Source organism: Notamacropus eugenii, chromosome 6, assembly GCF_028372415.1.
Source record: "Notamacropus eugenii isolate mMacEug1 chromosome 6, mMacEug1.pri_v2, whole genome shotgun sequence".
NCBI classification, from domain to species: Eukaryota; Metazoa; Chordata; class Mammalia; order Diprotodontia; family Macropodidae; genus Notamacropus; species Notamacropus eugenii.
This window is the reverse complement of record NC_092877.1, coordinates 265,280,772-265,291,243: the sequence shown is the minus strand read 5'-3', so window position 1 is coordinate 265,291,243 and position 10,472 is coordinate 265,280,772. Positions and strand designations below refer to the sequence as shown.

The 10,472-nt window shown below is 40.3% G+C and overlaps 1 protein-coding gene across 2 annotated transcripts in view; it reads left to right on the top strand.

Moving 5' to 3' along the window:
- Nucleotides 1-72: 72 nt before the first annotated feature.
- Nucleotides 73-10,472, top strand: part of BORA (BORA aurora kinase A activator) — a 37,352-nt gene continuing 26,952 nt past the window's right edge. Inside the window, exons 1-4 of one of the 2 annotated variants that reach the window (XM_072622313.1) lie at nucleotides 211-349; nucleotides 1,221-1,385; nucleotides 3,893-3,999; nucleotides 4,766-4,825. In XM_072622313.1, the coding sequence (XP_072478414.1) occupies nucleotides 1,230-1,385; nucleotides 3,893-3,999; nucleotides 4,766-4,825 (323 nt within the window). In that variant the 5' untranslated portion in view covers nucleotides 211-349; nucleotides 1,221-1,229. Of the gene's footprint in view, nucleotides 350-1,220; nucleotides 1,386-3,892; nucleotides 4,000-4,765; nucleotides 4,826-10,472 lie in introns of both variants that reach the window. The other variant, XM_072622314.1, reaches the window with a different exon arrangement.

Sequence of the window (10,472 nt, the reverse complement as noted above, 5' to 3'; positions counted from 1 at the left end):
CGCCCCTCGCGCTGTGTGTCTGCCGCCGTGAGGCGCTCCATAAAGTTGCGTTCGTTTGAATCCCGGGGCCTCGTTACTATGGGGGCGTGAAGCGCGAAGTTTCCATTCGAATTTCCTACGCGATGGCCGTCTGATTGGCCAGTTCGAGGACGGCTCGCAGCCACGATTGGCTGAGCTCCCGGAAGCCCCGAGCCCTGGTTGGTCCTCGGCATCTCGGAATCTGGGAGTTAAAGAGTAGCTGGCTGCTGCTGCCGCGGCAGCTGCTGGACCCCCGGGAGGACTACCTGGATTCTCCATCTCTGCAGCTCTCGCACCGTGAGAATCGTGGCTTCTCACCCACGGCTTAGAGGTACGTGTTCTGGAGGGGCTCCCCCTTCAACCCCCTCATTGTATCGGGATTGCTTTTTTCCCGGGTTCCTTGCTGGCCAGTCCTCCCGCGCCGAGCGTGCCCTAGGAGAATGGGGGAGAACGGGGATAGCTCTGAACTTCCTCTTTCCGGCAGACCGAGGCTGCCTTTGTGGAACTTCTGGGAAGGCACGTTTCACCCTACTGGCACCCCTCCTCTGTCTCGGGATGGAGGCCACCTTGTGTCCTGTCCTGGAAACGTTAGACCCCTTGCCCACCTAGGGAACGTGAGCCTGTAACTGGCCCAGACCTGAGCAAGCGTATTGTTTTGGAGTAATGGCATAGACCTTAAAAAGAAGGTTGGATGAGCCGAGGCTGTGTAGGTGAATGGAGAGGGTGTGTGCTTTCCCTCTCTTATTAATGCCCAGTTTGTCCTCTGTAAGTCTTGTTTTGTACGTAGGTTGCATGTGTTCACCCACCTTAGACTGTGAGCTCCTTCAGAGCAGGGGCCCTCTTCTGCCCTGTTTTGTGCCCCCATGGCTTAGCACGGCTCCTGAGTAATTGACTAGCTGAGTTTGCTGAAATACCACAGAGTTCTTGTAGATCGAGGTAAGCTGTTAGAGAGAAGTTTAAGTTTGTTGATCAGGCATGTGGCAAAGTTCCTCAGTGGGGTTGTGGGGGGTGGGGGAGAAGGTTACTTTGTTTCCACTCTAAATTTTTTCACAAGATTTTACACCATCCTCTATTGTTGGAAGCCACAATTTTATTCTTAACATTGTAGTCATTTCTTCTTGTTTTGTAAAGGATTGTCATGAATGCTATGGTCAGATTTCAATAAGGGAAAACTGATGATCCTGTCTGTGATTTTCTTTCAGTTTTATGCTATGGGAGATGTCAAAGAAGCTAAAATGCAAATAACACCGGAAACTCCGGGAAAGATCACTGTCCTAAATCCTTTTGAAAGTCCAAGTGATTATTCCAGCCTGCAAGAACAAATCGTCTCCAGTCCTTCAGCATTTAAATCTACAAAATCTTCATCCGTAAGAATTGAATCATATGACTTATAAAAATATATTCAAATAAAAACATTTCCTCACTACAGGTAACAGTGTGACACTTAGAGAACATGTTTGTTAATAGCAATAATAGCAGTGCCTGACTAATAGTGCTTTATGGCTATAAGCACTTGGTTGGCTGCATGTTATCTCCATTTTAAAGATGAGTTCATAGACTTGCCAGCAGTCATCATGTTTAGGAAGTGCCAAAGCTAAGATTAATGCTTAGGTCTGCTTTCAGAGTCAGTGCACATCTCAGTCTCCATAGTTGGTTTCCTTGTTGAAGTTTGTGAAAAATATGAAGTCATTTAAGCTTCCTAAGTTTCTTCAGTTTTAGCCCAAAGTAGTATTCAGTAAAGCCTTGTGGATGGCCTAAAGAAAAGCAAAAATTTCTCTGAGTTCATCTTTTTAACTTGACACATTTTATCAGGAAGTTCTAACATCACAGATTCCATGGTGATAATGCATTTAATTAAAATAGATTGGGATTATAACTTTTTACTGAATTTCTAGGAAGGTTCTCTGATGTCGTCTTACTATGAAGGTAACTTTAGATTCTTAATCATACTAACAGCATAAATTTGGCAGGTTGTACTTAGGTAGAAAATTTTTAAGACTAGTTCAGTGCTTTTCAGGATCCATTATAGACAAACTTATCAACAAGAGGTTGGGTGTTAAACAATTCATTATTTGTCCATGGTGACCCATGAAACAGAAGATTCATTGGATCTCTGATCACACTGTAGACATTCCTTTCAGAAACCTGCCTTGTAACTCATATATGTGCCCTCATCCTGGAAGATTGGACTATGTCCTCCTATAAATTTTAATGAGTGCCCTATCCAAAGAGATGGGATTTTTTTCTACATTTCTAGAGAGGGGTCCATGCAGTGAAAGACAAAGGCTATCTTTCATATATGGCTGACAGCAACATAGTGTGGGTTACATGTTGGAGTTGGAATCTGGAAAACCTGAGCTCAAAATCTGCCTATGACACCTCTTCACTTTTTGACCATAGTTAAGTCGCTTAACCTCAATGAATTTCATTTTCCTTTTGCCTCATGAAGTTGTTGTGAGACTTGAAATAATCTATGTAAATTGCATTGCAAACTTTAAAGCACTCTATGAATGTCACCAATTTGGTGAGGCAACATGGTGTAGGGGATGGAGTATTTGACTTGGACTTAGAAAAACATAGGTTTACATACTGCCCCTTCACATTTAATGGCCATGTGTATGTTCCTGGGCAAGTCAGAGTGTCCTTAGATTTGTTTTTTGTGCTTTAAAATGGGGTTAATAATACACGTAACAATTGCCTCGCCTCATCCTGAGCTCTGACTTGGTAACGTATGTAAACTACTTTGTGAACTTTAAAGTACCATACAAATTTTAGTGGTTATTGATATCATCGTTTCTCTCTTTTGCTACATGATTTCCTGTGATTCCTTTCACTGGCATGCTTTATACCTCTTCTTTCATGCAGTTCTGCTTTGTTCATGTGTTTTATTGAACTCCGTTTTGCAAGTAAGGAAACTGAGGCATACAGAGGAGTTATCAGATTTGTTCAAAGTTATATAACTAATGTGGGCAGCTAGGTGGCCTAAAGTCAGGAGGATCTGAATTCAGATCCGGTATCAGGCACTTACTCTCAGTGTGTCCCTGGGCTGGTCACTTAACCCTGCTTGCTTCAGTTTCCTCACATGTAAAATGAACCGGAGAAGGAAATAGCAAACTTCTTGTCTTTGCCAAGAAAACCCCAAATGGGGTTGCAGAGAGTCAGATATGACTGACAACTAAAAAAGACTGACAGACAACATATCACTAACGTAACATGGCAGGGATTTGAATGTAGGTCTTCTGATTCCCAATTTCAGGGGTCTTTTCATTACATCCACAATTTTCCCTTAGCATATTTCTTTGTTGGGAAAAGTCAGACCATAGCAAGCACTTACGTTCTTATTTACTGACTGGTTGTTATTAATTTATTCAAAATTCGTCCCTATGGAGTGTCTTGATTATTTAAAATAGAAATTAGTAAATTTGTCCATATTACCTTTTGTTTTAGTAGTTTTTATTCTAATTTTGTAAAGGCAGAATATCATAGTAGATATTAAAGAAGTTTAGGGAGATGTGGGTTCAAGTCCTGCATGTAGCATTACTAGCTGTGGGCCAATATTTTAACCTCTCAGTGCCCCAGGCAACTTTCTAAGACTAATTCCTGATCAATTGCTCATCTAGGTTGATGGAGAGAGTTTCTATACCAGGCTTCCCTATTCTGATCAAATCATAGCTCTTGCCCTGCTTCTCCTACCCTTTTGACTCCCTCCACCCACCCCAATGTTAATGTGTCACTAGCTTTAGAGAACATTGTGTTAAATGTTGGCTGCTCCTAGTCTTCCTGAAGGTGACTTTTATTAGTTTTTTGATAGAATAGTAAACATTGTGCAGCTCACCGTTTTATTCATAAATGTTCGTTTCTTTTTTTTGTTAAGACTCCAGGGAAATTTAGATGGTCTATTGATCAACTTGCTGTCATAAATCCTGTGGAAATAGATCCAGAAGACGTTCATCGTCAAGCTATATATTTAAGTCATTCTAGGTAAGTTTTTGTATACTTGCCCTGAAGTGTAATAACCTGCTCTTGAAAAGTAGTAGAAAATGAAACCTTTAAATTGATATAAAGGCAGCAAGGTGGAGTAGTTTGTGCAGATTCACCATGCCAGATAGAGATGTATTACAAGAATGGTTCACTTTCAGAGAGTATAGATTGTCCCAGTTCTGAATGAGAATCCTTCCCTTTGCAGATTTCTAGAAGTCAGATGATTTTTCCTACAGTTGTAGGAAGGATGTGTTGGAATTCTTTACTCCATACACATCTAATTAAGATATCCATTACTGGTTTTAAGGAGTACTTAGGAAAATATTTCTCAGAATGCGAGGGAAGCAGAAGACTAGTTTGACTGCTCTGCATGAATAGGAAACAAATACTTTAGAAAATTCCCAAAGAGTGTAGAAACTTTGGGCTGTGGGGAGCTGTTTACCCCAAATGGAAATCTTTATCTACATAAGTATTCATTATGGAATAGGGAAACGTATACTAAACATATAAGCTCAAGAGACCTAGGTTTTCATCTTGGCTCTTATGCTTACTATGTAACTCATAGGTAAATGCTATTAAGTCTCAGTTTCTTCATCTCTGCAATGGTGATAATAATATTTGTACTGTCTACTTCACAGGAAAGTTGTAAAGAAAGGACTTTGTAAATATTAAAATGTTATGTAAATATAAAGTTTTATATAGATTTTTTACACATAATTTTGATCTCTGGTGCTGTGATAAGCTACAATCTCTCCTTTTCCCCAAGGCTAATCCTTGACATGGAAAGCAACCAGTTTTTCTGGCTAAAGTCTTTCCCAAGAAGGAGGTAAGGGAGACATGTCAGTTTTTCATCTATAGATTGAGTCTAAGATACCCATACTGCTGAATTATTTTGATGGGTTGCATGTACCTATTACATAGAACCATGGCTTGAAAAAGCTGGAGAACAACCAATGTCCAGATGGATGAGAAAGGGTAGCTTTGGCTCTCACGAATTCAAAAAGAGTTACATTCAAAATAGTATGTAGAAAGGAGATAATGCAGAGTACTATATAAAAATAGTGTACAGTATTCAAGAAGGGCTTAAGCTAAAATGGAGTCTGAATTCAGAGTATTACTCCAATGATGAGAAGTTCAGAGTTGAAGATCAAATACAAAAATTATTGAATGTCAGCAGCCACATGAAATTTATTCACCCTTTTTGATGGTAGGTACTATTACCCTTTGTGGCTAGAGAGATAGGGTTGATGAATTCCATCCATCTGTGTCATTGCAGTTAGAGACTCACAGGTGATGACTGTTCACTTGCATTTGGAATATAAGTAGTGCTTTCCAGAATGCCAAATTTCATGATGTTCTCACAGCCCTCTCTTCTGACATCACTAGACTGTTGGTGGCACTGGTTAACATGTAACACAAAGATCTTGAAAGAATTAAATCAGACAATTCAGAGGGCAGTGGAAAGACTTCTTAGTGGTTGTGAACAGTGTAGTATGTTCCTAATGACAGCTAGCAATGCAGGAAGTGGGATGAAATCAATCAAGCTTTTGTCCTTGTTCGGTAGTTTCAGTCATATCCGACTGTGCAACCTCATTTAGGGTTTTCTTGGCAAAGATACTGGAATGGTTTGCCATTTCCTTCTCCAGCTTATTTTACAGATGTGGAAAATGAGGCAAACAGGGTTAATTTAAGTAACTTGCCCAGGGTCATACAGCTAGTAAGAGTCTGAAACCAGATTTTTTTTTAACTCAGGGCTTCCCACGTCCAGGCCTGGTACTCCATCCATTTTGATACTGTAAAACAGATAAATACAGCACACTTAAGGGCTGCTAGCACAGGTTCACTCTTGATTTGGTCAGACAGGAAAGACACTAAGAAGGGGTAAAGTTTTACTTTATTCTATCTAGTTTTCTCAGGAGAGGATTGCTGATAATGGGAGCACAACTCCTACAACATTCCCTAATCACCCTTCTCCCAGGGGCTGGCGAGAGGGTGAGGGGGCAACTACCTCTATGTCTCGATGGAGTCAATCGAGAAAGGCACAACTTGTGCTTCCCTCAGTCCCCTCAAGCCTCATTGAGGGCCAATTGAGGCAAACACAGATTCCCTCCAAGCCTTGATGGGGGCCGATCAAGCATTCCAGCTTGTGCACTCAACGCTAAGCTTCCCCATTCACTGAGCACAATGACTACCTGCTTTATAGGGCATTGGACAAAGAAGGCATATTGCCAGCAATAACCATACAAGATTACATCACCTCATCCCTATATCTGTGAAGCCACAGTGGGTGTTTGTTATTTACCATTATATAACCCTGTAAGCATGTTGGAGATGTTTTGAAGCATAACTGTGGGAACTCATATCTAATACCTAGGAACAAGAGATTATTATAGTTATGATTCCTGAGAAACTGAACTCTAAGAAATAATAAGAAAAATTCACTTTGCACACACTAAAATCCACCTTACACTAAATTTCACCTTACCTGTAGATACCTAGCTGTCCTATTAAGTGCTTACTGTGTGCCAATCCTTAAGCTAAGCACTGGTGACTCAGACAAAGCTGAATGGGTCCCTGCCTTTGGGCACTTATATTTTAACAGAAGAGTTGATATGCACACATCTAAGTATATACAGACAAAATAAATATAAGGTAATTTGGGGAAGTAGTTTACTAGCTTCACGGGGGGAGGGGATCACAAAAAAGACTTCATGAAAAACATAGTATTTAGTTTTGAAGGAAATTATGGATTTCAAGAAGCCTAGATAAAGTGGGATTGCATTCCAGGATTAAGGGACAGTTAGTGAAAAGGCATGGAAACTGGTGATATAGCACTCTTTGTGTGTGGAATAGCAAGCAGGCTGCTACAGCTGGTTCTCAGAGTGAGGAGGAAAGTAAAATCTAAGCAGACTGGAAAGGCAGAATTGGGTCTAACCTAGAGGACATCGTCTTGATTAAAGATGTTGAGACTGTGTGTAATAAGAAAAAGAATGAGGGAAAACAGGTTGCTAAACTAGATGCTATACTGGCACCCTTTAAGATGTAGATATTTAAAGAATAAATGAAGGGTGTCTCCTTAAAACTTTTATCACCCTCATTACCTATTCTCTCCAGGCACAAAAAATGACTTGCCTACTTGTTAATGCATTAGCGTGCTGTCTCTGGTGAGTAGTGGTGATACTGCTGTGTGCTTCATTTAATGAAAGATATTAAATCTATTTATTCATTATTTAACTTAATTATTAATTTAATATTACTGTATTTATTAAATTTATTAATAACAAATATTAAAACAAATAAATTAATAACAAATGTTAAATGCTTACCATGTACTATGCAGTGTGTTAGGCATGAGGGATACAAAGACAAAAATGAAATCACCCCATCCTTAAGGACTTTATGTTCTATCAGATCTCTCACACAAACACATGATAAATTGAAAAATCCAAGTTTTTTGAGGGAGAACACTAGCAACTGGGGAAGATCATGAAAGACTGATAGAAGGTGACATTTGAGCTGATTTTTGAAGGAAATGGTAGTATAAGGAGCTGGTGTGAGGTGAAAATATTTCTAGCCAGAATAAAGACAAGAAGTGGAACAATAGAGTGTCTTGGGTAAAGAACAAGTGTATAGTACTAGAGTGAGAGTGCTTTATATATATAAGCCTGGAAAAGTAGGTTGGGATCAGCTTGTGAAGAATTTTCAGAGCCAAGCAAGTTTATAATTTGATCCCAAAGGCATTAAGGAGCCACTGGAATTTGAATAGAAAAATGACATGGTACACACTTTGGCAGCTGTGCCAAAGAGATGGCAAGAGATGGAAATGGATTGGAGGTGGAATTTAGAAGGGAGACATTTAAGGCAAGGAAACCAATTAGGAGTCCATTATAGTAATCCAGCTGAGAGGTGATGAGGGTAGCCACTATGTTAATTTAGGCTAGTAGAAGGGATTGGATTTGAGAGATTATGTAGAGATAGAAATGACAGGTGTTGGCTACTGACTAGGGACAAGAGAGAGTAATTGATTGACGTAGAGATAGCTAACCTAAGTGACTAAGAGTATGATGGTTGTGGGTTTGGTGGAGGGGAAATAATGAGTTTTACTTTTCACCTGTTGAGTTTGAGTTTGAGTTGTCTGCAGGACAACTAGTTTGAAAAGTCCAGTACTGGAGCTTAGAGGAAAGACGAGGGCTGGATATATAGATCTGAGGTTCATCTACAGATGATAATTAAATGGGAATATGTGGGAGCTAAAGGGAGTATATAAATAGTGAGGGAGTATACAAATAGAAGGCTGGCGCCTTAGGGCGCATCAGCAGTTTGGATTCATTGTATGAGTGATGAAATGGCAAAGGAGACTGAGAAGAGGCAGAAAGATAGGAAGACAACCAGGAGAGAGCTGTGGCAGGAGAAGGCTCCTGGAGGGCAAGATCACAGAGTCCAACGCTGTGGCCTGGAGAGATCAAGGGATGAGCTCTGAGAAAAACGTAATCCTATGCTTTTGGCCTTCTCCACAGACTTTCTCATGGCTCTCCTTGGCCACTGACTCGTTCCCATTAGCTTATGCATATACTCAGCTCTTCTTAATTCTTTACAAATTTGCCGTGTCTGTCTCCTCCCTTTTACTGCCAGAAGCAACTGTTTGATATATTGGATGAAATGTTGGGTTTGGAGTGATAAAACATTCAGATCTGGCTTCAGATACTTACTAGCTGTATGACCCTGGGCAAGTCACTTAATTTCTCTCCTTTTCAGGTTCCTCACCTTTAAAATGAGGGGGTTGGACCAAATGGTCCCTCAGGTCATAATTCTAAATCTGTGATCCTGTGATTCTTGGAAAAAAGCTGTTTTTATATCTAGGAGCCCCCACTTCACAACTGCTCTCTCTTTAACCCATTATAATTGTGTTTTTGTTGCAACTACTGAGTTTACCCTCTCTGAGGTCAACGATGACCTCATTATCCTATCTAATGGCCTTTTTTTGAGTTTTTATTGACATTAAATTTTCTGTAGTTTTTGTCATTATTGACTGCTTTTCCTGTTAGATATTCATTCTCTCCTTGTGTTTTAGTGATGCAACACTGTAGGGCCAATGTGACCTTTACAGCACGTACAGCAGCTATGACTATGCTGGCACGGTTCTGCATCACAAAATATAACAGACTGTCCACATGGAAGACAGAACCAAAGCATTTATTCAGATACCAGAAAGCCAAATCCATCTCAGCAACGAAGAAAGCTATACATAGTAACAGTGTAGGGGGCACTGCCAGCCTCAAGCCTTCCCTCTGCTAGGCTTCCCACAAACCAGCTCCCTTAAACAAATCACATACAAGCTCTCCTGCTCACGCTAGTTGCTGCCCCACTTGCCTGCTTCCTCTCAGCCCTGCTCCAGCTCTGCCTCTTCCTGCTTCACCCCTTCCTGTTCCACCTGTTCAGTAAGCTCCTTCCACCACAGACTTCATGTAACTCAGGCTTCCATGTGACTTAAGCAGGTCCCAATGGCCTATTAATAGATGGCAAAGATCTTCCCATTCCATTAAAAATACATTAACAATACATACTCTCCTGTTTCTTTTAACTCTAAGCAGTCGTCTGATTTCTTCATCCATTTTTTTGACCCTTTAATATGAGTGTTCCTCCAGGGTTCCTATTCTGTCTTTTTTGGCAATGTCACAGTCTGAGAATCGAAGAATTGCAGATTTGGAAGGGACCTCAGGAATTTCATCTAGTTCCACTTGTATTCCAACAAGATTTCTCTTGAACATAACTTAGGATAGTGATTGAGCCTTTTCCTAGGCTTCCGGTGAGAATCCACTTCTTAGGGCAGTTAGATGAGGCTGACAACTTTGGGCAACTGCCTCACTTCAACCCAATTCACATGCAAGTCAAGACATCACCCTGTGATGTCATCAGTCCTCTTCAAAAACAAAAAACAGTAACTTTTTCTTAACCAGTCTCAGGTCATTCTGAGCTTGAGGACTTTTTTTTTTTTAAACTGAACGAGAAGAAATTGTGTAGGTGATTTTCAAGGACTTTGACCTTGGGAAGATAGCCAGAATAAATTTGGGAAGTGGAATTTTGAGAAGACCTGAAGTTGAAAAAAAAGGAGGATGAAAGGAAGGGCTCACTTAGGCTGAAGAAGAAAGAGATCTACAATTGATGAATGAAGAAACAGAGTGGGCAGAAGTCTCCATCACTCTCTTCCCATCAAAATTTACTTTTATTTATGAAGTCAACTTTAATTGCTTGTTTTATTATCTCTAGTTATCTTTTCAGACAAACTTCGTGCATTTGTGAGACGTCTTGAGACCATGGATTTAATTGCTAGCTACTTGCTTAGATTCTGTGTCCTATACATTTTTTAATTAACCCCTCTTCTGGAACAACCTCCTTTCTGTTACTTATCCCCTGGTGTTAAAGGGTTCTTTTTTTCTTTCTCCTATCACATCCTTTCATCCTTCTGATACCAT